General features: G+C 47.9%; 1 protein-coding gene across 5 annotated transcripts in view; it reads left to right on the forward strand.

The window, feature by feature from the left end:
* The window catches only part of CCDC13 (coiled-coil domain containing 13), a 59,517-nt gene that overhangs the window by 5,548 nt on the left and 27,785 nt on the right, over nt 1-26,184 (forward strand). For 4 of the 5 annotated variants that reach the window (XM_077865588.1, XM_077865586.1, XM_077865590.1 and 1 more), the window contains exons 2-9: nt 7,836-8,087; nt 10,088-10,236; nt 13,723-13,865; nt 15,437-15,526; nt 19,299-19,415; nt 20,628-20,732; nt 22,863-23,024; nt 25,830-26,006. In XM_077865588.1, the coding sequence (XP_077721714.1) occupies nt 7,864-8,087; nt 10,088-10,236; nt 13,723-13,865; nt 15,437-15,526; nt 19,299-19,415; nt 20,628-20,732; nt 22,863-23,024; nt 25,830-26,006 (1,167 nt within the window). In that variant the 5' untranslated portion in view covers nt 7,836-7,863. The remainder of the gene's footprint in view (nt 1-7,835; nt 8,088-10,087; nt 10,237-13,722; nt 13,866-15,436; nt 15,527-19,298; nt 19,416-20,627; nt 20,733-22,862; nt 23,025-25,829; nt 26,007-26,184) is intronic. The other variant, XM_077865587.1, reaches the window with a different exon arrangement.

A 26,184-nucleotide genomic window follows, 5' to 3' on the forward strand; every position in this document is an offset into this window, starting at 1 on the left:
ATTCATTCATGGCACAAGTGTTAATTTAGCACCCACTGCATACCCATGCTGGCTTGTACTGCAGAGACCAGATTCAGAGATGAACATAACAGTTCCTACCTTGAGAATAGGTAGAAGGTGACAGAAAATCTTCCATTCTTTCATTGGACTCTTCAAAATATAAACAACAGGCATACCTTTGGTCCTGTTTTTAATATACACCAGCCACATTGTCATGAAGTAGTCAGGAATCAAGCAGGGCCAACAAGTGTTTTGAAAACTTGAGCTTAGCACTATTGTTATCTGCTTTTAAAAAATACATGTTTTCCTTTCTGCTTCCTGGCAATCAGCATCCCCCATGGAGATCCATGTTGTCTTTGGTCATGGGTCTACCTTGACTTGTAATTAAGTTGTTTAGGAAGAAGAGGAAGAATGGTCTGGGGTGAATGCGGTCCGCATGCCAGGAGGTCCCTGGCATCCACACTTCGACTGCCCCTAACTACAGCTTCCTGCTCCCACCACCTCTGTCCTTCTCAGCCCACCGTGCCTCTTCTTTGCTCAGACTTATCCATCTGTTCCCATCTCTACCTGGTAATGTCTGCTCACCTCTCTGCTCCTGGCCATCTCTTCTTCCTCCATTGTTCCCTTCTCTCTCTCCCACCTCCTCTCCAGCCTCCTGCTCACCTTCTGCCCACAGTATTTTGTCCCCACCCAAGTCTGGGACAGCTGAAGCTCCACGTCAGGCTGCCCTTCTGAGCCACCCAGCATCCCCATGTGGAAAACCTAGGGAATCTCAGACTCAGCAGTGCCTGGCACCAGGCTTGCCTGCAGTTTGGAAGGGAGAAGGACTCACCTTCTCCCCAGCCACTCAAACTCAAACCCACTTGACTCTCCCTCTCCTTCTAGGTGACACACTTGCCACCCATATCTTCCATTTGTCGCCATTCCTGTTCCCCATTCTCCTCCCCACTGCCACAGCCTTGACCAGGTTCAGGACCATGTTCCTTCCCAGAAACATCCTCCCATCTAGGCTTCTTTGCCTCCAGCTTTGTAAAATGTAAATGTGATCCTGTCTGCACCCTCCAAACATCCCCAACATCCTCAAGATGAAGTTCAGGCTCCTTAGTTGGGCCAGATAAGGCCTTTTTTCCAGTCCCTCCCCAAACCTCTGCCCTGCCCTCTGGCCATCCTGAAGGCCTTTCTCAGTTCCCCACACTCATCACATTCTCTCTGCAAATGTTCTTTTTCTGGCAGAATAGCCCTCTGCCCCCCTAACTCCTGGCACCCCCATTTCCCCCTACCCCAAGCCCGTTTCTTTAGCACTCAGCTTCAGGCTGACTGGGATGCTACCTTTCCTGCAGGTCTCCTGAGCCTCTCAGACCACTTATCTCCCCTTATTCTCAGGCCTAACTCATCAATAGACTTACCTGGGAAACCTTAAAAATAGATGCCCAGGCCACAGCCCAGACCAACAACATCCAAATCCCCACTGGTGGCTGGCATAGCACAGAGCAATGGCCTGGGGACTGATGGAGACCAAAGGTGCCCTGTCAGTGAAGACATGCTGTCTTCCACAGGCTTGATTGGGTTGAGGACACCCCATTTCATATGAGGAGAGCGATAATAAGAGCTAAACTGTCAGGAGTGCTTCTGTGCCAGGTGCTGTAGCACACAGTTTTCATGCATTCTTTCATTTACTCCTCATGTCCATTCTGTGAAGTATATAATGATTATCAACCCATTTTACAGATGAGGAAACTGAAGCATAAATTAATTTGCCCAGGAAACAGTGTGTATCTGAGAAGTACCTGTTCCCCTGGAGACTTCAAGTACACATCAGGAATAAAAAAAAGAAAAAAAGGCTTTTACTCAGTCATTCATTTTTTTTAAGTTTTTTTTTTTAAGTATAGTTGGTACAATGTAACATTCATTTCAGGTGTACAATATAGTTATTTGACAACTCTATATATTATGCTGTGCTCACCACCGAGGGCATAGCCACCATCTGTTACCATACAGCACTATCACAATATCACTGTCTATATTCCTGTGCTGTACCTTTCATCCCCTGACTTTTTCATTCCATAACTGGAATTCTATACCTCCTACTTCCCTTTACCCAATTTGGCCGCCATCTACCCCCTCCTCTCACAACCGTCAGTTTGTTCTCTGTATCATTCATTCATTTTTTCTGCTTCATCATTGAGCACCTGCTACATTCATTCAATGACAATTCTACAAATAATTGAAGGCCCATTCTTAGCAAGATACTGAGAATTCAAAAATAAGACATGAGACCTCTACCCTCAAGAGTCCTCTTAGTAAAAGGAAGGAATAGAAACAAAGTCATAGATAATTATAATACATTGGGGTAAGCTTAGTGATTAAGGGACACCCAGAGGAGTCTAGGGAGTCCACAGAATGCCCCCAGGGGAATCCTAAAGGCTAACCAGGAGTTTAGAGGAACTGGTAGGGGTCAGGGGGATAAAGCCTGGGGAGGAAGGCATCCCGGGATGGTAGAGTAGCTGAAGCATGTCTCTGAGATGCCTCAGGCTTGAACATTAGGAGGAGTCACAAACCTAAACATGTGCCAAGACTGATAGGAAATGAAAGGAGGTGATTCCAGCAGTTATAAGAGAAAGAACAGCATTTACAAGCAATGATACCAGGCAGCTGATGTGCTGGCTGCAGCATCTGGGAGTGAGTAGGTAGGGATGGTGTTGAGTTGAAAGAGCCTGCCCAGGGGGAACTCTTTCTATCCAGCAGCTGCTATTCATGCAAGGCTATGAACCCAGCATGGCCAGACTTGTAAACTTTTAAAAAAAAGAAACTGGAAATCTGGATTTAATTGAAATCTACAGATCTTTGAATGTTGGCAACAAATTCAAATCCTTATAGTGCATTCTGTGAAAGTTAAATAAATAAAAGTGTGGGATGAATGCTACCCTTGGGCGAGCCAGATGGCCCTCTGTGAGTCCTGGCAGGGTCTTGGAGAGATAGGACCCACTTATATCTGGTTTTAGAAAGGTCCCAAATGGTCATGTGCAGTATAGATCAGAGGTACCAAGATAAGAACCAGGCAGCCAGAGACATGAGGGGCATCAGGAGGGTACTGGGGTGAGCAGGCAGGAGATAAGGTGCATAGGAGTTGACCTTGTCATATGAAAGAGTGGCTGGGGGGGCTAGAGGCAGCCATGTCATGGGGCTGGGTCACTGTGGGCCCAGAACCCAGGGAAGGCTTTCTGCTGATGGGTCACAAGAATGACTGTGAGGGACAGGGAGCATCTGAGTGTGGGGCAAGTGGAGGAGAAAGGGAGTACCCAAGAGAGACCACCAGGAAGTGAGGAAAAATATTTCGTTCCTTCCAATGCATAGCTGACAAAATATCTACACACACACACACACACACACACACACACCACCCTCACTTTGCATTTGGCCCTCACAGCACATCTATGGCCTCCCTGTCATCATTTCTTGCTTACTGAAGAGGGATTGAGGCCCAAAGAGGTCTAGAAACACTCTAGACTCACACAGAGCCAAGTTCACCCTGAACCCCAGGGCCAGGCTACTTGTACAGTAGCCTAGACCAGCAGTGTCCAACACCCAGGCTGCGGCCTGACCAATGACATCAGAAGCCCTGGGTGTGGGCCCCAGGTACCAGTATCTTTAAAGCTCCTCAGGTGGTTCCAGTGTGTCGCAGGAGTGGAAATTGCTGCTTTATATGCTAGTCACAGCCTCCAAGTTGACCCAGAATGATTATTAATAGCTCTTCCTTTCATTCTCCAAGGTGACCCAATTTGGAAAATGAAGTATATGATTGTCCCTTCTTATAACCTACAAAAATAGGGAATCACGGGATAAATTTATTTTTAAACTCTTTAGTTACATTTTCAAATAATTGGCTCAGTAGGGTTTTCTTCAATCTCAAGACTCACTTTTTAGGTGAAATTCCCCTAAATTGGGTTGGCAAGCTAAGGCCCATAGTCCAAATCTAGCCCACTGCCTGTTTTTGTAATAAAGTTTTATTGGAACACAGCCACACCCACTCATTTCCGGCTTATCTAGTGCTACTTTCTGCTGCAACAGCAGAGTACAATACTTGCAACAGAAACCATATGGCCCACCAAGCCTAAAATATTTACTATCTGACTCTTTACAGAAAAAGTCTGATTTGCCTGTTTATAACATTGAGTCCAATTGTTAAGTTGTATTATATCCCTGGGTGTCCCAAAAGATGGATTGGGAAATTGAATGACTAAGGTCAACCCCACAGGCATTCAGCCATGCCTATGTGACCCCCAATTAAAGCCCTTTTGTTTGTCTGTCTGCTTGTTTAATACAGTCTGAGTAGAGACTTATCTATGGCTATCACATATTCAGCAAAGGTGTCCAGGGGTTCCTGTAATTTGAGGGTTCCCAGTTTCCACGATTTGATAGAATTAAATTAATTACTATTAATTAAATTAATTAATTACAGAATTCAGAAAAGCTCTTATACAGTTAATTATGACAAAAGGTACAGATTAAAATCAACAAAGGAAAAAGGCACATTGATCAGAGTCCAGGAGACCAAGGCACAAGGTTCCAGTTGCCCTCTCCCAGTGGAGTCTCAGGAACAGTACTTGCTTCTCCCAGAATAGTGCATGACAACACGTGTGGAGCATTGCCTGCCAGGGAAGCTCACCCAAGCCTTGGGGTCCAGGGTTTTTACTGCAGGTCAGTCACACAGGTGTGGCTGACTGCCTGCGTGGCTGACCTTAGTCACTCAATTACCCACCCCTCTAGAAGTCAAGCTGATACATAGCGTGGCCCAAGGCCCCCATCATAAAATCACATTGTTAGCATAGACCATCCAGTGTCTGTTCGTGGCCCAAGTCCCCCAGGTAAAGAAGGGCATTGTTGCCAGGAAGGATATACCAAAGACTTAGAGGTTACCTTCTAGGAACAGGTCAAGGGTCAAATCTTTCTTTGGAATGTGCAGGGTGTGGACAACCCAGACTTGATGACTTAATTCTTTACTGCACACAGTTCCTCTTACGGGTCCAGCTACCTGGTAAGGAATTCCAAGGTAACACTAGTGCCTCTTTTAACGCAACAGGCTCAAGGGTCAGACAGCAGGCTCAGTCCTCAGTACATCCCAGCCAGTTGGGCAGCACTAATACAGCCCCATGCCTGGTCTCCACTCCAAACCAATTAGATTGAATCCTCCAGGGCTGGGGCCTGGACATCAGTACTTGTAGATTGTATCCCTAGAGATTTGTTATCAAGACAGATTTGAGAAGCCCCAGGTATAGGCTCGGACCACCCCTGTGGGCGGTAAGTATAGTGGAGATAGATGCAGGGAGCATGTTCTTCCTGGAGGGTCAGGAAAGGGTATGCTGTTTGTGCAGGGCCTGGGGAATCAGCAAGGTTTAAGTCTAGGGGAGCAGGACAGATAGGGACAGAGGAGCACAAGGGACAATAGGCTGGAAGGAGAGACAGAGCTTAATCCCCTAAAGCCTTTAATGCCTTTGGACTTGGTCTCATGGCTAATGGGCATCTAGTGATGCTATTTGGTGCTGGGGTATGTCAGGCTCAGAGCTGTGCTTTAAAGAAAGTAGTCCCTTGACCAATGCAAGCTAGACTGTAAGTGTGGGGGAAAGAGGAAGAGGGCAGCCAGGGCAATAGGGACCTGCTGAGCAGTCCTGGGAACAGAACCATCTGCCATTAGTTCACTCATTTCATGCCTGCTACTATGTGATATTCACTGATAGACCCCATTCTAGGCACTGAGGGCCCAAGAGTGAACATCACATGGTGTCTGCCATTAAAAGCCTGGCAGACAAGGAGAGAAGCAATCAACAAACATATACTGTGTCAGGTGAAGCTAAGTGCTTTGGAGGAAGATACCACAGGATAAGGGGCATGGGGAGTGAGAGAAAGCTTTCTATAAGAGAATGGTGTAGAGGCCTCTCTGATAAGGTGACATTTGAGAAAAGTGAGTGAAGTTGACATCCTCAGCCAGGAGAGCAGTGGGAGAACATTCTATGGAGAGAGAGAACGGCAAGTGCAAAGGCCCAGAGGTAGCCATGAGCATGATAGTGAGAGTGGTATACAGTGGGGCTGGAAATATGGGGGCAAATGTGAAGACATTTATGGAGAATCAAGAAAATTTATGACTAGTTAGATGGTGGGTGGATGATGTGACTTCAGTTTGGCTTAAGGCAGAGTTGCTTAACACTTGCTACACTTTAAAATCATGTGGTGACCATTTAAAAATTCCAGTGTCTGTGTTTTATTATTCTGTTTATCTGAAGTTGAAAAGTAGACAAACCACCCAGAATGTATAAGGAACTCTGACCTCTCAATAATAAGCTGGCAACGCAATTTTAAAATGGGCAAAAAATATGACATGTCCTAAAAGAAGATATGCAAATGGCCAGTAAGCCTGTGAAAGGATGCGCAATATAATTTGACATCAGGGAAATGCAAATTGAAACCATTGAGAGCTCACTAGAAAAACTAAAATTGAGACTGACCCTACAAGTGCTGGCAGGGATGTGGAGCAACTGGAACTCTCAATACACTGCTGGTAGGAATGGAAAATGTTGCAGCTACTCTAGAAAACAATTTAGCAGTTTCTTATATAACTAACATGAATTTTAGCATATAACCTGGCATTCCACTTCTATGTATTTACCTAAGAGAAATTAAAAACATATGCTCACACAAAGACTTTCTTATATGTGAATGTTATAGCAGCTTTATCCATAAGAGCTGACAACAGAAACAGCTCAGGTGTCCAGTAACGGGTGAATGTATGAACAACCTATGATACTACCAATAATAAACAGGAATGAATTAATGATGCATGCAACAACATGGAGAATCTCTAGAAGGTAGTACTAAGCATGTGTGTATGTGCACGCGCGCGCGCACACACACACACACAAGAGCAAAACAAAACACAGAACAAAACAAAAAGAAACCACAGACTTCCTACTATATGATTCCAATTATATGAAATTCTAGGAAAGGCAAAAACTGAGTGACCAAAAGCAGATAGGAGTTTGCCTGGGATTGGAACTACACGGGGGCACAAAGGAACTTTTTTGGTGTGAAAGAAATATTCTACAACGATGGTGGTGGTGGTTTACACAAGTATATGTATTTGTTAAGACTCATTCCCACACATAAAATGGCACATTTGATCATCAATGAATTATACTTCAATAGAGCTGATTAAAAAGAAAACAAAACTCATCTTTAATGGCAGAGGTCAAAACAGTGGTTACTTGGGGGAGGGGAGATAACTGCCTGGAGAGGGCACAAGATAGCCTGCGGGGGGACAGGAATACCCCATACCTTGATCTGGGTGGTCACCATAGGGATGTATACTTATGTAAAGATTCACTGAGCTGTATACTCAGGACTTATGTATTTTACCATGTGTAAATTATACTGAAAATTTAAAAAGTAGTCATGTCTGAATCCCACTCCTAGAAATTGGGATTTAATTGGTCCAAGGATGTGCCCAAGCTATATTTTACGGGCTCCTAGGAGAGTCTAATATCCAGCCATAGATGAGAGCCATCTATGAGAGAGTGTTTTTAGAGACAGGAAAGGGCAGTGTTGAGTCTGAGCAATGAGGAGTATTCTGATGCCATCTGCAGTCTGGTGGCATATTCAAGGCTGGGGAGGATGCTCAGCTCAGCTTTGGCTTTCAGGGGATTCAAGGTAAGGTTGGGTCTTCTGAGCTTCTTTATGGACACACACAAAGATACTCAGGGTACTCCAGACTTGGAGGCTGTAGACAGGACTAACTGTGTGCGGAGTAATCTTGGGAAATGTGTACTTGGTGGGGTTTGCTTCAGTGCAGGCTTCTTTTCCTACGCCTGGGGCATGATGGAAGCAGATGAAGGCACACAGGACACCTTGCGGCTCCAGTTCAAGGCCATGCAGGAGATGCAGCACAAAAGGTTACAGAAGCAGATGGAGAGACAGATGGAAAAAGAACTGAGCCTCAAAATCAAAGTCGATGACCAAAAAGAGCCCTTGAAGATCTCCGATGGCCTCAGCCTTCTCCAAGCTGGAGAGCAAAACTCAAAAAACAGCTTTGAGCAGAGGTAAATGCAAGTTTGAACTCCTCCAGGAGCACTGGAGGGAGGTAGGGAAGGTGAGAGAGAGAGAGCTGATTACAGATGGCTGGGCATTCACGTTGACTAGATGTGTTTATAAGTTGAGCCACAGAGGTTTGACACAGAGGTGGTTACTGAAGAGTTGCATCTGATAGTGCTGTGTTCCGGTGGATATGATTTGATATGAACTGTATTTAAAAATCATTTAAAGTCAAATGGAAAATTTGAAACTCATCAGAGTGTAGTTTATTCACTTGAATTTTCTTATTCAGCCTCTCTTTCATGAAAACTGTGTTTGGGTTTCTGAGGAGCTGGCTGTCTAACTCTGATGGTAGGAATTTAAATTATCATTGCTTTAAATTGTCATCTGGGATCATTCTCCTATGCCATTTCCCTTCCCTGACCACCCATAAACATGCCTGTGTAAAGATTTCTTGATGGGTCCCTTCGTTTTTCACAGTTGGTGAAAAGGTTGTAAGGAGTCCAGAATCTTCTCATTTTGCTCTAAATCCAACAATATCACAGATGCATGTTGATTTATACTTGTTATTAGAAGAAGAAGGTTATACTGATACAAAATTCTCTGCTAGTAAAAACAAAACCAAAAAACCCACAATACTTGTTGAGCTGTCTCTTTGCTTCTGGTTTGGCCCAGAATCTATCTTCTCCATTTTCAGATTCTACTTTTTATGGTTTCTCAATTTTCAAAATATTCTACTAAAAAATGCTAATTGGGAAAAACATACAGGCTGCTCAAAAATGGAAAAAGTCCCCGTGGCTCCTAAATATTAGCTCTAAATTAACCCCAGGCCTAGTTCCCAATGATCTTTCCTCAAATCAGAGAAACCAGAATTGATGGAGACTTTAGCCTTTGGTAGAATAACAACAACTGACTGGTGGCTCAGTCAGTTAAGCATCCAACTCTTGATTTTGGCTCAGGTCTTGATCTCAGGGTCATGAGTTCAAGCCCCACATTGTGCTCTGTGCCTGGCATGGAATCTACTTTAAAAAAAATGATGATGATAATGATAATATCAGCTTTCCTAATAATTATTCTTCCCTCTAACTTCTGTACTTGCTCCCCACCCCACCCCCACCCCCGCACACCTGTCCCTAGGGAGTCCATTCTGAGCCTCACAGTAGAAGTGATCACAGACCCATCAACCACGTGTTACTCATGTTTTAAAGGGCTGAAGAGAGCCTGGCAAGACACTGATAATAAAAAAAACACAGCACCTGCTCTGATTTTCTATCAGGTTTACCTAGAGGCCTAGCCTTAACTGTATGTATATATATATATACAGTATATATATATATATATATATATATATATATATATATATATATATATATATATATATATAGTTACAACTATAAATGTCCAAGTATCACTTTAGGTGCATTTCACAAACTTTGATGTATATCACCACTGCACTCATTATGTTCTAAATATTTCATAATACACGTTACAATTTCTTCTCAACCCTAAGTTATTTAGGAGTGTGGGTTTTTTTAGTCTCAAACAGATGATGGATTTGGGGGTTTGCATTTTTATTTTATTTTTTGCTACCTTTTTAGTATGATTTCTAATTTTAGTCAATTGCCATTAAAGAAAATGGCCTGTATGATGTCCACTCTGTGGAATTTGCTAAGATTGTCTTTGTGACTTATAATATAATACATTTGTATCCATGTTCTGTGGATGCTTGAAGGAGTATGAATTCTTAGAGAGAGGTAGTTGGTTTTATAGCCCTCTCTTAAGCCTGTAGTAAACAATGTTATTCAAACTTTTTGTGTCCTTTCATGTGTGTGTGTGTGTCTGTGCATGTGTTCATAGTCACTCAGTTTTGAGAACAGTGTGTTAAAATCTGCTCATTGACATTTTCTATTTCATTCAGACTGTTCTTATCACCACCTAGTGTCTAACCAGATACAACAAACCTGACTCCCACCCACTGGTCCCTGTAATTCTGCCTTTGCCCTTGTAGGATGCTTGAAGATGAGATTGCACACCTTCGAGAGCAGCTCAGGGAGACGGTAGATGAAAACGGGCGATTGTATAAGCTGCTGAAGGAAAGGGATTTTGAAATCAAGCATCTCAAAAAGAAAATAGAAGATGACAGATTTGCCTTCACAGGTAGCTCCACCCTTGCTGTGACAGTGCCTGCCCTGAGTTCCACGTAGCTGGCTCAGCTGCCATGGAGCCTTCTGGGCAGGGCAAACAGCAGGTTCCAGAGGGTAGGTGCTTGAGAGAGTGCCAAGGGTCAGCTGCGGTCAGGCTTGTCCAGATAAGTCCTGGAAATGAAGGAGAGGGTGGAGGAAGAGAACAGGCTAAGGAAGCCAGCATGCCAGGAAATGGGAGTGCAAGAATAGCAGGGACAGTGGGCAGGCTTTCTGGGTAGTGTTGGTAACCCAGCTAGGACTCACGACAGGGGTTCGCCATGGATGCTCACTCACTGCGTGTTGACGAACCAGCAAGGTCCCTTTTATCCTGCTGCTCTGACTCAGACATTGTATTGTGGATGTGAAAAAGCCCCAGTGGAAGTAGGCATTCACTCTACAGCACTTGCTGCTCCAAAAAAATGGTTGAGACAGGGAAGGTAGCTGTGTTGAGGGGATTTCCTAGGACTCAGTAGGGTGTAGCGTGGGGCTTGGCCCTTCAGGTCTGGGCTGGACTTTTGCTTTGTTGGTAGGGATGTCGGTCAGCCCTATGGACCTGAGGATGACCTTAGCTTTGTGGGTGTGAGCTGGACATTGGCTCTGTGGTTATGAGCTAGACCTTGGCCCCGCAGCTGTGGTGGGGACCTTGGCCCTGATTGTCCTCTGTTCCATATACACCCATTGAGTAATTCCCAGGTAGCTGACTAAACCAGAAAGCTGGTGTAATGAATCACAGATACCAATGGGCCTCAGCTGGCATCTGTCAGAGCGTCCCTCCCTGCCTCTGAGAGCCAGTGTCTTTAAGGGTAGGTGCATGCAAAGCACCAGTAGGGAGTTAAAAAGCAAGGGAATTTGGTATCCTAAAGGCCCTTGGTAGCCTATTGTGTTCTCCCTCCATTCTTTGGACTTTTCTGTCTAAAACAAAAACCACACTGAGGAGAGGGACTTGTGAGGCATAGAAACACACCCAGCCTGGCTTGGGTTTAGATGAATAAGGGCAGCTTGACATTCAGCAGAAGCTGATGGGCTCCAGGGAGGGGAGCAGGAGATGCTTCCTCATCCTGGGAGACTGGGGCCTGAGGGCTACTCGCTCTTGCCTAGCCTGTCCCATGCTCTCTCCTGGTCTCTGCCTACTTGCTCATGGTCTTGTCTGATTGCCAGCCCTAACTCTTCCTCAAGACCCCTTAGAATCCACTCCTTGCTGTGTGGCCCCCATTTCTAATTTCCAATGTCACGTTTGAAAGAGAAAAGTCTGACTGCCTGGCCCATGTTTTTAGACCAGGCCACAAGTGACAGGCCACTGACAGACTCGTTTTCCTTTAGCTGGATTTTTAGTGATGGCTTTAATTTTTTTTTAGACAGTATTTCTCTGGATGATATTTCTTTGTATGATTTTTTAGTGATTGCTAAGTTGATCACAAATTATATAACTTTTCACAGTCTACTTAGAATTAATATTTTACCACTTCAAGTGGAATGAAGAAACGACCACCATATCGGTCCCCCAGCTTTTAGATGTATTATATGTCTATATGTCTATATGAAAATCCCAATAGACAATGTTATAATATTTGCTCTCAACCATTACACATAGGGTAACCTAAGGAGACAAAAGTAGTCCATTATATTTACCCACATACTTAGCATTTTTGTGCTTACCCATTCACTGCCCCCCCCCCAATCATGGGGTTAAAGTTTTAAGAGTGGGGCTTGGGTGGAAAAAAACAGATTTTTCTTGTTTTCTCTGAGTACCCCTTCCTGCCCTTTAGACTAGAAAAGGCCTCTCTTGGACCTCTTAATTACCTCTAGTTCCAGGATTTTTGATTCCTGGAAGGAAAACAACCCAGAAAACTCATGGCTGGACCATGTGTACTTCTAGATCTGGTTTCCATCCCCATGTTCTGAGCCCTTCCTCTTGAAGCATCCCCAACCTCTTCAGCAGATAGGAGGTGGCCAAGGATAGTTGCTCCCAGTTTCTCTACTCACTGCCTGGCCCAGGCTAGCAGCAGCAAGCCTGGGCTGAGTCGGTTTGAAAACCATCAAGCCTGCCTATTTACCTTCCAGCACTTGTCACTCCCAGGCTGTTATGAGGCTCATGACAGTCGTATTAAAAAGCAGGGCTAGGCAGGTGTCTCTGCCAGTTACCCACTCCCGGAGTGTCAGAAGCATTCAGAGAACTTGCAGACCATCTGACCAAACATGCTGTTGCACAGATGGACAGGGGACTCTAAGGCTAGCCAGGCAGTCTACTGGGCTGCTATCTGCCCCACACCACTCAGTTTCCCACATTCACACCCTTCCAGCCACCTCTTCCACAGCCTCCTGCCCTTGTCCACTGTGTTCCAGCTACTCTGCCCTGCTTGATGCTCTTAGCAGACGAACAACTCCAAACATGTTCCTGCCTCTGGACCTTTGCACTTGCTGTGTCCTCCTCTTAGAGTGTTCTTCCCAGTTGGGAACACTCTTCTTGATGGCTTGCTCCCTCACTTCATTCATCCAGGTCTCTATTCATACATACCTCCTCAGATAGGCTTTTCCTGACCACTCAGTCTAAAATAGTGTCACCTATCCCTTTCATTCTCTTGTCCAGCTTTCTTTTACTTCATAGCACGTAGTCTTCCTGGACACTGGAATACATATTTATTTGTTTTTTATTATCTATCTCCCTGGCTAGAATGTAAACTCTATAAATCTTTTTTATGCACCATTGAATCCCTAATACAGAGAGTATCCAACCCTTCGTGAAGCCCAATAAATACATACTAAATGGATGCTTGCATTTGTACTGGTTCGGTGTCACCACAAAACTCTGAAAGAAACCACCACATAATGTCAGCAGCATTCAGCAAGAAGCATGTATTGAGCTCAAACATCTGGGGTTAATTGGGGCTTGGCAGACCTAGGCCAGGCCTAGCTAGGGTGGTTCAGCTATGTGCCACGTTTCTCTTCCTCTTCCTGGGACCAGCCAGCTGGCCTAGCTGTGTTCTTCTTGTGGAGATGGCATGAGCAAAAAGAGGGGGATTTAACTACACAAATGCTTCTCAAGCCTCTACCTGTGCCTTATCTGCTGACAACTGATTGGCCAAATAAGTCATTGGCTGAGCCAGAGTCAGGCAGGCATAGAAGGGTCTAGGGAGTATATCCTATTGCCTAGAGGGCACAGTAGAGTCATAGAGCATAGGATGTGGATGTGTAACCTGTCACTGAGGAGGCATGAAAGGCATGAAGAATTGGGGCAATAAACTTATATCCCATAGAAATAAAATTTATAATTTTCTGAGTGGCTGCATTTCTATTCATGGGAGTTGGGTTTCAGGGTGACTAGGTATGTCATAACTCCCCTGAGCCTCTGCCCTTGCCTGGGTGTTCCAGCTTTTAAAACCCTGGGGCCATTGGTAGTGTGGCATGAGTTTGATGTGTGGGCCTGTGCATTTCATTGACCTTACTGTTTCCTTCATCATAGGGACAGCTGGTATGGCCGGGGATGTGATTGCCACCAAAATTGTCGAGCTGTCCAAAAAGAACCGGGTGCTGACGGCAGAGTCAGAGGGTGCGAAAACCAGAGTGAAGCAGCTGAGCAATCGCATCCAGGAGCTGGAGCGGGAAGTGAGGGGCCTTAGTCATTCCTGCCTCTAGAGGGGACTTCCAGGACCCTGGACCACTCCTTGAGAGAGGGAGCCACAGTTAGATACTTTGGGTCTTTCTGAAGGGCCTGTGGGTCAGCGTGTGCAAAGAGTCCCTCAGTCTTCACCATGTTCTGAGAGGGGGAAAGTGTGTCATGAAGCAAGAGGTCAGAGGGCATGGAGAGGCAGCCATCATGGTGGTTAGGACACAGACCCAGAGCCTGACCGCCTGGGTGTGAATTTCAGCTCCATCACTGACATGCTTTGTGACTCCAAGCAGGTTATAAACTCACTGTGCCTCAGTTTCCTCCATCTGACACATGGCAGTAATAATAGTACTCACCCTAAGGTTTTTCTGAGGATTAAGAGACTCAATAATATAAAATGCTTCGGCAGTGCTGGGCATGTAGCAAATGCTAGATAAATGTTTGTTACATACATTAACAGGGGTCCTTGCTAAGGTGAAGCTAGAGCCCAGCGCACTCCACCAGTGGGTCTCACTTTTGCCCATGTTCCTCTTTCTGCTGCTCCCTGCCGTCCCACAGCTAGTCACAGACCCTCCCCGCCAATCTTGCAAGGACACAACCCAAGGAGTTCATGGTCCCATAGGAGCTGGAATGGAATCTGAATGCTAGAGAAAACCTAGCTCCCTTATGTGGGCTGAAGAGGCTGGAGCTCCAAGAGGTTAGAGGGCTTTCTCGAGTCACACAGCACATGGTGGTGCTGCATTGCAATTCGAATTCTGTTGTCCTCTGGAATTGTCCTTAGTTGTTATTCTGGGCATCAAATTAGAGCTTCTTTACTCTATAACAAATTGTCTGAGAACCATCTCAGGCTCTGTGCCAGGCCCTCTACTGGGGAGCAAAATAGGCATGGACCTTGCCCTCCTCAGAAGCAGATCGAGCACCGAGGGCCTCTCAGAGGAGGGGGCACACACAGTGGGTCCCTGGAGGGTGGGAAGGGGTCACAAGCAGAGGGTCCAGCAGATACCAAGTCCCTGAGTGGGGAAGAAGGTCTGAGAGGAAACCTGTGTGGCCAAGAATGGAGCAAGGTGAGGTCAGAGGTGGGAGGGCAGGCCACCCCCAGCCTTGTCAGACATGGTCTTCCTTTCTGTGAACAGTTGGGAAATTTTTAAAGGGTCAGTTGGCTGCCTGTATGAAGTGCCGGGCTTGGCAATAGGCCATCAGCTCATGTGGCAGATTTCTTAGCATCTCAGACCCTGTCTTCTTGTCTACTGCACAAAGTCCATCGTCCCTTTATGTAACACCTCCCAGATTGTGGGTAGAACTCTGGGATGCAGACCATGGCTGCAGTATTATGTATTAAGCTGTTAGTGAATCCTGGTGTGTGCCTGGGGAGTGAGGCAGACAATCGATTAGGCCCTCTCCCATCGCAGAGCAGTTTGAAGGGCAGAGCTCTTCCCTTAATGGTCCTAAAGTGAGCTGAACCAGTGAAACCAGTAAGCACACGCCCAGCGGTGGCAGGGGAGCGCTGCACTCAGGCACCACAGTTGCCAAGCACGATCCAGTATTAAGTGCAAGGTTTGCTTTTCAGCTGCAGAGGGCCCTGGCCAGGCTACCAGCCAAGATGGCCACCGACGCGGGAGCCAAGGCGCCGAGGGCTCAGACGGCAGACAGAGCCTTGGTATGAGTTCTCTTCTGTGCTAGAGAGTCTGTGGGGCAGCTGTGGGCCTGGCTCTCCTGTCCTCTATGGGAGGGTGGGCGCCTCTGTTCGGGGTCCACCTCCACCCCATTGCCTGGCCTGTGCCCACTAGTGCAGCATCCTCAGAGTGGTTGTCAGGGAACAGTAACTGAGTCTGTGGCTTGAGGCCAGACATGCCCCCAGGGAGGCCAGAGAAGGTCTAACTCTGATCAGCCCCCAGTGAGGGAGACCCTGGAACCCTAGAATTTCAGGACCAGCAGGGAAGGCCTGCTCCAACTGGCCTCCTACTCTTGGCCCAGCAGCATCCCTTACAGCATCCTCACTGGGGAGATGAGATATCCAGCCTCTTACTTACCCCAGGGACAAGGAGCTCACTACTGCTCCTTGAGCCTAGTTGGGGCAGTGGGGAGCACATTTCATATTGTGAGAAGTCTTGCCTTTTTAGAACTCCCAAGTCTACAAAATAAAAGTGACTGTTGGGAATGGCAGCTTATTTCCTACCTTCCAGTCCACTGAGCCAGTGAGTAGGGCCTTGAACCCAGGAAATGGGAATTGCTGCTCCATAAAAGGAAGGCAGTCTGACCCTGTGGAATACCAGGGAAAGGCATGGAGCCCACACCAAATAGTAGGTAGCATCAGAGTCTTAAGAATAAAGCCTCCCCAGGGGTTTTCATAGGAAGCCTGGAGATACAGGGAGTCAAGCCTTAGGACTACCTCGTCAGTGCTCCTTTTCTAGCTCCACCTCCTTTTTGCCTACAACTCAGCATCAAGCCACCTCATGCCCGTGTTGAGGAGGATTCAGCCTTCAGTCTACAGCGACAGGCCCTTAGGTTCCAGGAAGGGAACTCACTGGGGTGAATGTTAGTCTAGTGTAAACCTGTCTCCTTGCTAGGGAGGCAAGAGAGGGGCTCTGCCCTTGGCAGGGGCTGTTCTGAAGGACTTTTCCTGGCTCAGCTGCTCCTGGTTTATCTACAACACAGAACATTTCCATGTCCCTGACTAGGCTGCCATTGATGGGAGACTGACAGGATTTTCTGAGCCCTGTGACATAAGGAATCAAAGACAGGTCTGTACAAAGGGGAGCCCAAGAGGGGATGGGTAGCCATGCTGAAGGAAGGAGAGGGACGGGGCCTTCAGAAAGAGCCCCAGGCCCTCAAGAGTTCACAGGGGGAACACACCCTCCATGTGAGGCAGCTGGGACATGGGCTGAAGGAGGGGTTCCTGTGGTGGGCCTGCTGCAGAAGGAAGATGGGGAAGGGCCCTCCAGCAGGAGCAGTATAAGCATGGTGGAGAGGCCGGTGAGCACTAAGTATTCTGTTTCCTCGCTGGGTATTGGCTGAGCAATGTTTGGCTGCAGCCCAGCCTCCCACAAGAGGGAAAGGGGAATGTAAACCAGAGGAGGCTGAGTCACCCACGGAGGGAGGCCTTGACCAGCAGCTGGAGCTGGAGCACTCAGCTCTGCTCGGTGGCTGCAGGGAGCCCGGTAGGCTTCTGATGGAAGAGTGGGTGACAGGCTGTCAGCCTCAGTTCAGCAGTACCCTGTGTTTTCCAGGGCACCTTCTGATCAGAGAAAGGACAAAAGCAATGTGCCCCCTCACTATGCGGTTCAGGGTAGCCCAAGCCTGAACCACATTTCAGAGGCCTGCGATCACTGCACATTCTGGCCCCCATGTGCCAAAGCACATTCCAGAGTGGACCTGAATGCCCTGTCTCCATTTGGCATGGTTGGTGTGGGGCTCCCAGAGGCTATGTCGTGAGCAGCATTGGCATTGTCTGTTCCCCTTGGACTGCATGTCAGTTATTCCCTCAAAGAAAATAGCACAGGGAACGGGAGGATTAGGCCCATGCTCAGGTCTCCCACAAAGCCTGTGGAATTTTGCTCCAGGCAGAAGCAGCTCTGAGATGACAACGACATAGAGTTGGCCCAGCTGTCCAGGAGGAGAGGACTGGGGGCTTGGCCGAGCAAAGGGGAGAAGGCTGCCATGCACATGGGCCCAGCCCTCACTAGGACACTAGCTAGGCCTCAGCACCCTTTGCCAGCTGCTCACCCCAGCAGCACCTCACCCCAGCCAGGCTAGGCACCCCAGCACGGTCCTCTGTCAGAATCTGCCCCAGACAGAGTTCTTCATACACATCTCCTCTCAACTCATACGGCAACCCCCCGCCGCAGGCACTGGTGTTAATACAATCCTATTTTACAGATGAGGAACCAGGCTTGGAGAGGGGAGTCATTGCCTGGGTTCTAGATCCGGGTCCAAGATGTCTGCCCTTCCCATGCTTTGAGCAGGCTCACAGCTGTGAGCCCATCCCATGGGATGCTCATAAACACAACTTCTGCACCACCTGTCAGGGCCAGTGGGCCCATGGCATCAAAGACCTGACAGGCAGGGGTATTGCTTGCCAGCCTTGGGCAGATGCAAAGCAGCACCTTAGCAGGGGCAGGACAGGCATCCAACAGCAGTGAGAAGGAATGGCAAGCAGCCAGACTGGGGGGAAGGACACACACACACACACACACACACACACACACACACGTACACATGTGCACACATACACAAATTTTTAAAAAGATACATCTGTGTTTTATGTAAGTTCCCAGTGTATACTCTGTTCACATTGGTTATTCTGTTTAGCCTCATGGTGGTGCTGTGAAGAAGCGGACAGGGAAGTGCTTGTATACTCATTCCATAGGGGAGGGAACCGGATGAGGTCAGACTTCTTGGACTGTGTGTCCGCTTCCTGATCAGCCCACTCGTGATGCCTGGGTGCCGGAAACAGCCTCAAGGGGGAAAATCAGCGCTGGGGAAGGACTGGGCTTCTTCTAATCCAACACATGTCACCCCCAACAGGCTGTGTGCCCCAGGGCTAGTTACTTCCCCTCTCTGGGCCTTATTTTCATCACTTATGGAAGGGGTTCCCATGGGCTGACTGTGGAAATCCCTTTAAGGCCAAACTTCTGTGAGTCTCAGAAACTTCTACCAAAGACAGAAATGGGTGGCACATTTGAGAAAAATTTACATCCAAGTAGTTTAAATCAAACCTTATTAAAAAAAAAAAAAAAAGATATTTCTATGAGTTCCAGCAGGCAGTTTTCATGATTGCTACAGTTCTTCAAGCCACAGAAATGGAACATTTGGCAATGAAACAGGGTCCTTATTTCTGTTTAGTGATTTCATTGCCAGGAAAAGGAGCTCAGGGCCCAAGCTGATGGGTTTCAGGAGAAGGAGGCCTCAAGTTAGGATGGTTGTGATCCTCCTGCCAAGCAAGGGTTGCCTTCTGTGATGGAACTAGTCCTCTCTTTATTCTGAGTGGGGACAGTTTAGCTGCAATGCCAGTCTCTGGAGCACAGCAGAGAGTGCCCACACTTTGGAAGTGTCTGGGAGCTGTGGATCCCACAGGCTTCCCTCCAGGGGTTCCCCCTTTGTGGCCACCACCTGCATCCATGGATGTGCGATATTCTGAGTGAAAGGTTCAGCTCCCAGAGGTGGGCTGCCAGATTCATGTCCCTGCTCCAGCTTTTCCAACCAGGTCGCCCCAGCCAAGGGGGTGCACCACTTCTGCCAACCTCTGCTTTGCATCTAGAAGGGGCTGACAACAGGATGCATCTCACAGAGGTTCATGAAGATTAAATGAGTGTCCCCTCATGGAGCACCTAGCATGATGCCCAGCACAGACCTGGTTGAACGGATCCTATGATTATTGTTACTCTTTAGGCAACAAGTGACTACTCTCTCCTCTCACCCTGCCCAACTAGCCAGAGACCCCAGAGGTGAAGGTGTTGCAGGACAGGCTGGCAGCCACAAACCTGAAGATGAGTGACCTCCGCAACCAGATCCAGACTGTGAAGCAGGAGCTCCGGATGGCCCAGAAGGTATTCCAGAGCCAAGGGTCAGATGTTCTTGACTGGCTGGGATTGGGAAGAGCATGGCCAGAACAATGGGTTCCATTCAGGAGCAGCAAGGGCTTGGCCCCATGAGCATCATGCTGCTTGCTCTGGGTCAGGCTCCACATCCAATAACTTCCTTCTGTCCACCCTTCATGCAGACCATTGGTTATTAGGGTTATCAGCTGCCTGTAGGCCCTAGTGGTACCCTTCTCACCCTGGACAGAAGAGGACAGTGCCACCTACCCAGGGAGAGTTCTGTGGACTTTCCTTGTGCTACATGTACCCTAGTAGATCCTGGGTCTCTCCTTAATAAGCCACCTTGGACTTGGAAGCCTGCCAAGACTTGCCTCCTGCCCTCTGCCGTTTGTAATATTAGAAAATGAATAGGTTGTTTGTGTATTAAAGACCCCTTTCAAAGGAAAATACTCAGACTTGGGACACAGGCCCAGCTGCTTCATTATTTATTTTTATTTACATAGCGAATTCTCTGGCATTTGTCTTCCCTGCTGGAACCACTCAGACTAGCCAAGATTTCCAAAACAGTATTCTATTGTGGAAACAAGCACCAGAGACTTGGTGCACTAGATTGGTTCCCATGACAGGCTTCAGAGGGGCTTGGGGGCACCAGCTGGAGAGTTCTGTTTCCACCTCAAAGCCTTGAGTTAGGGTCTGCACCCCACCGTTCAGCAGCCACAATGTTGGGCCTTGCTGAAACCAAATATCCTCAGCTGGCATTTGATGGTCCTCTTTCTTGCTGTACTCAGACATGTCCCCTCATCAGTGGCTTTTCACAGAGGTCGAGTCCCTGTGGCGATGTATTTCCTGTAGCCATCTAGAATGATCTCAGTTCTAAGTGATAGGTGAGCAAATTGAGGAAACAGATTTTGGTCAACTTTGTGGTTCACTCATCCCAGAATATGTCAAGAGCAGGGGACCCCATTTAAACATTGTTGGCGATTCCTTATCTGCGGTCAACATGACCAAGAAATACTAAGGACAAGAGAATCACTACTTTCCCAAGGATGGCTGCTCTGAGAGCATGGTCAGCCGGCCTTTGAGGCAGGAGAAAAGTGTGTAAGCAGGGCCTAGGCCCTCTGGGAGCCCCACACAGCCAGTGTTGCTTGAGTACATGGCAGTTTTAGGGCTCTCGTGGGGCCCTCTCTCTCCTGTCTTCACCAAAGGCCTTGTCCTTTCCAGGTTTTGACCAGCGAGGTCGGGGAAGATGTGAATGTCCAACAGCTCCTGTCTTCCCCAGGGACCTGGAGGGGGAGGGCTCAACAAATTCTCGTTTTGCAAAGCAAGGTGAGTGAACTTCTTCTGGCCCAGAACAGAGGGCTTGAAATGCACCAGAAAGGCACATATCAATTCACATTGGACATGTAGGACCTTAGAAAGGCCTTTAGGCCCAGCAGAGCATACTTGCAGGGCTGTTGTTTTATATTTTCCCCCACCAACCTGATTTTAATTTGTTATTTGATGAACAAGGATTTATATAACACTTAACCATGTGCCAGGCACTGGCACTTAAGAAATGCCAAAACCTTTGATTTATTTTACTCTAGGCATATTTTTTCCCCTAGTTCATGTAAATTTGCGTGACTGGTGTACTTGCTGGCTTTTTCCAGTTTTGTCCAGATGGCTTTGTAGACTTTTGAAAGTTTTAATTACCCACTAAAGACTTAGCCTTGTCCCCCTCTTTATGTTCTAAATATTTTGGAGCACTCTCTAGAGGCTATGAGCTGAGGCTCCAGAGCCAGACTGCTTGAATTTGGATCCCAGCTCTCAACTTGCCAGCTGTACAACCGTGGGCAAGTTCCTTCACCTCTCTGGGCCTCGGTTTTCTTCTCCTTATACCATGGATAACAACAGGACCTACCCCACAGTGTTGATGGGAAGACTGAATGAGTCAATAGGTGTAAAATGGCCAACATGGTGCCTTGCGTGAAGGGAACACTGCACAAAGGTTAGCTGTGGTGGTTATTTTCCTCTTTCACCTTCAAACCAAGAAGCACAAGAGTAGGTGGGTGACTTTCCCTCTTGGGCAAGTACATGGCCTTCATCCCCAGGAACTTCCAAGTTCACAGTTCCTGGGTGGCTTTTATCCTAGGGCATCCTATAGGACCCTTGAGGCCAACACGAAGGGGGAACAGTGTCCAAAACACTGTGATTTATGACCAATGTGTGGCCTTGGGGTTCAAGAGACCCCAGTTTGAGTCTGGCCTCGGTCACTAGTCTATAGACTAGTTCGATGACCTTGGGCAAATCACTTCATCCCTCTGCCCCTCAGTCTGCAAAAAAGAGTGTTGTGAGTTAAATGAAATAACATTTGTAAAGCACCCAGCCCAGTGCCCAGCCATAATAAGCACACCACACATTAGTTGTTGTTAAGATGCACAGATAAATGATTAAAAGTTTCACACTGTTCGTGCTGATGCTTAAATGGAATTACCATAGCATGCCACACGAGGGCGCTGATATGTGCCTTCAGAGCCGTGCTGCGGGCCTTTACTGGGGATCCTAGTGAATTTTGCCCCGGCACAGGTTTACCTAGCTGTGTTCCATCATTTATGTAGTATCAACACGGAAACCTGTGTTAGAAGGACCCTAAGAGTTATTCACATCAACCCCAGTGCAATAAAGCCATCGTTCTGTGGGGTGACATCTACCTGCCACTTGCCGAGAGCCTATGAGTGCTAGACTGTGTGCTGAGAGCTTCACCTCAAAGTTGCCTAATCCTAGAAAGCACCCATAGCACTTGTTTAAAATGCAGATTCCCAGTCCTTCCCCTGGAGCTCTGACTTGTTGGTCTGGAGTGGGCCCCAAGATTTCTCATCTCAAGAAGCATCTTGGGAGTTCCCAGACTTAAACAAGTTCAGGATACTGAATCCTTATAACATTATGCAGGGTGGACCCTTAGGCCCATTTCATAGGTAAGGGACCCGAGATTCAGAGAAGTTAGGTGAGCTGTGCATAGTCACACAGCTAGTGAGGCTCTGAGCTGATCTTTCAGCTTTTAAACCCCGCCCTTCCTCTACAGCATCTCCTGCAAGTGGCCAGGAACCCACAGTCTCCCCAGGAATGCACCCAGTCTTGGGTTAGAGAGTTCTTCCTTGTACTGAGGTCCTCCATCCTTTCCCTCCCAGGTTCCTGGAGTCACACGTCTGCTTCTTGGTCTCAAATAGTTGATAAAGGATGGCGTGATCTTTCTCATTCTCAGACTAAACCTCCCTTGTGTCCTCCCCTGTTTTGCTCCAGATGCCACCCCAGGTTCTTTCCCCACCTCAGTGCCCCTCATATGGGGCTTCTGTGTTCATCTGGAAGTACAGTGTCCTCTGTCTAGTGGGGCTTCCCATTGTACCTTAGGACAGCCCCTGAGCAGTTGAGTCTGTGAGTGCAGACCCACTGTGGAATGACGAACTTTATCACCCTCAGGTTCGCGAACTTGAGAAGCAGTTGGGACAGACCCGGAGCCAGTCTACGGGAATGTCCAGTGATGAGCCATCTGCCTATCCAGACCCAAGGAAGCTCTCAGCACAGGAGAAAAACCTGCTGAGGATCCGCAACCTAGAAAGAGAAAAACAGGACGGCTGGGAGGTAATGCATGTCCAGGGAAGAGGTCATTTGGGTACGTGGGACCAGGAGATCATGACCACCTCTGCAGGGCCTCAAAGCCCTTGTGGTCATGAGCTCCAAGCCACCCCTTAGAGGCAGGGAACATGGGGTTTGGGGTCACATCGGTGCATGTTCCTTATGTCCTGTTAATCCAGCTTGAACTTCCTGACTGGGTCCTCAGCCCATTTCATGAGCTTCTGGTGGCCCATCCTGGCTGTTCTGGAGAGGCTGGACCTGAAATGGTCACTGTAGAAGGAGAGGAGAAAGTCACAGCCCAGAGTGATGGCCAGTAACAGTGTTAGACAGGGCTCAATGGAAGAGAGCTCTAGGCTGCTGGAAGGCGGGCGGGCTAACACTAGCACCATGCACTGCATCTCACTGGCAGTGCCGGGAGTGGCAGGAGCTGGACTCTACCGGGCTTATGTGACAAACAGAACTGATTGGCACATTGTAGATGAACAGTATAGAAGCAGCCTAGCTTTAGGCACAGATGGATCCAAGGATCTGGGGACTTGGTCTTACTTAATGCCACGTTTTCTGGACCTGACTTCACCCTCTCGAGTGGAGACTCCTGGTAATTCCAGCTTTTGGTACTACAAACAAACAAAGGGCTTCTCTTTCCTGGTAATTCCAATGAAGTCCCAGAACTAAGTGTCACCTGGCTAGCATAGGTCATGGGCCCATCCCTGAGCCAGTCACTATAGCCAGTCACTGATACAGGCTGCTGTGATTGGCCAGGCTTCGGATCCTAACCCCTAGGTCTGGGAGGTGAGTCAGCCTCTGAGAAATTGGCGTGAGAGTGAGGAGCAGGGTTTTCTCAAAGAAAGTAGAGGAAGAAGCAGGACAGGACAGAGTGCTGGCAGGCTGAACAGCCTACCTCAGTGGCCCTGGCAATGGCCTCTTAACGGTGAGGCCTTACCTTGTCATCAAGAGACTTGCATTTGCGAGTGTCTACTCAAGACTAGACCCTGTGCTAGGAACGTTGTGACCATTGCTCCATTGCACCCCCAGCATCCTAGATCATCAGGTGTGAGGAGAGAACAGTAGGACTGGAGAGGTGGGCAAGGCCAGCTAGGGGGTTGGGCTTTAATCTTGAAGGAAGTAGAGAACCACCAAAGGGTTTGGACTGCTGTGCATGTTGGAAAGGTCACATGGTCAGGTATGGGGGGCTAGGTCAGAGGAGGCATGGAAGGCGGAGGCAGTAATCCATTTGAGACATGACCAAGAACCTGAGCCAAGGCAGTAGGACTATAGCCAAAGGCTGGACACCTGCAACATTTGAGGGTTGACTTTACAGGGCTCAGTGACAAGATGGAAGATGGAAAGGGGAGATACAGAGGGGTTTTGAAGGACTTCCAGTGAATGTAGTGGGTGCATAGGGGACACAGGGAGGGGAATTCAAGGGAGATGGGGAGCTGAGATTTGAAAATGTTGGGTGTGTGGTGCACCCAGCTCAGGCTTACATGTTCACACAGAATAGAATATGTTACAGTCATTGAACCTCTTGTAAGCCACAATGTGAGTAGAAAGAAGATATTCCCTGTGTGCACTTCCTCTGCCAGGAGGCTTCTAGAGCCTAGAGTGTGTAGACAGCAGAGCAACAGGTAAATAATGGCTGCCTACCTGCAGAGATTGGTGGTCTTCTAAATTCATCACCAACAATTTTTCATTTCTGTGAGTCACTTCCACGGGGATCTGAAAATACTTTTCCAATGATAATTAACCCTCAAAACCAAAGCAGATTATGTAACCTACTGCCCAAAACCCTCCTCAGTGTCTCAATCTTGGTTCCTGATGGTTTACCTAATCTGGACTCTGCCCCCTCTGACCTTGCTCCTGATCTGCCCCCTCTCCCACTGGGCTCTAGCCACACATGCTCTACCCCAGGGCCTTTCCTCATACCCTCACTTCCTTTAGATCTCTTCTCAGATGTCACCTTTTAGAGAGGACTTCCCTGACCATGCCATTGTCCCTTCTACCCATTCCCTTCCCCACTTTCCAGTAAGCACTTGTCACTATTTAACATCTGTCTCCCCAGCTAGGATGTTAGCTCCTTGGGGACAGAGACTCTATTTGGTTCTCTGCTGTATCCCCAGCATCTACAACAATTTTAAGCACATAGTAGGCCCTCAGGAAATATTTGAGAAGGAAGGGAGGGAGGGAGGGAGGGAGGGAGGGATGAATAAAGAGAGACTCCAAAGGCATGCACAGCACTTGAGTTGCCAGTTAGTAGCTGACCCAAGTGAGGCACAGTCTAGGCTGATGTGCTGGACATACATGGAGGAAGTGAGGTGATGCAACAGGCACCTCCCTCTCATTCTGGCTCTTGGTAGGGTGAGCCACTTCAGTTTGAACCTAGACTCAGTGCTGCTCATGAAAGCATGGCTTTTCTCTTTCCCCAGCTCAGGCCAGGATTGAAAAGTGAGGACAGCCATCCTTTGTGGAGGACACACCCACAGTTGGCAAGTGTGGTTGCTCTCATGTCTGACCCTGGCAGAGCAAGGGCAGCTGCCTGGATGCCTGTGTCCTCAGGCTGATGGAGGAGTGCTGTCATCTATCAGTGACATCAGTTGTATGCAAGGGCAGGGGGCAGGAGTCTATGGGCCCACCTGACAACCCTCAGAGGTGAGGGCTAGGCTCTGGGGCCCCAGCTCTGCTGCCCTGCTCTCAGGCCTTCAGCAGGTCCTCTCTTGTCACTGGGCCTCACCTCTGAGTAGGAGCCAGAGACCAGATGTAGCCAAAGTCCCATTCAGCCCCATTGCCCACAACTATACTTCTGGATTACAGAAACTTGTTGGTGAGCGAGATGGCCTCCAGAGAGAGCTTGAAGAACTGAAAAAGAAGTTTGAGGGTGTGAAGTCCCGGAATAAGGTGCTGTCGAGTGAAGTGAAGACCCTCAGGAGTCAGATGGGGACGCTGGCAGAGAAGGGCAGGCATGATGATGAGCTCATCGATGCCCTCATGGTATGGCCCGGTCCCTCAAACCTGAGCCCACACCCTGCCCAGAAGCCCATGACCCAGCCCCAGCCGCAGTGAGCTCTCACTTACCCCAGATGCCACCTGCATAATCCAGAAGCAGCCCCAGGGGTGCCAGCCCCAAAGCCGTGCCCCAGGGATGAGAACAACCAGAGGCTGCCCAAGC

Source organism: Canis aureus, chromosome 22, assembly GCF_053574225.1.
Source record: "Canis aureus isolate CA01 chromosome 22, VMU_Caureus_v.1.0, whole genome shotgun sequence".
NCBI lineage: Eukaryota > Metazoa > Chordata > Mammalia > Carnivora > Canidae > Canis > Canis aureus.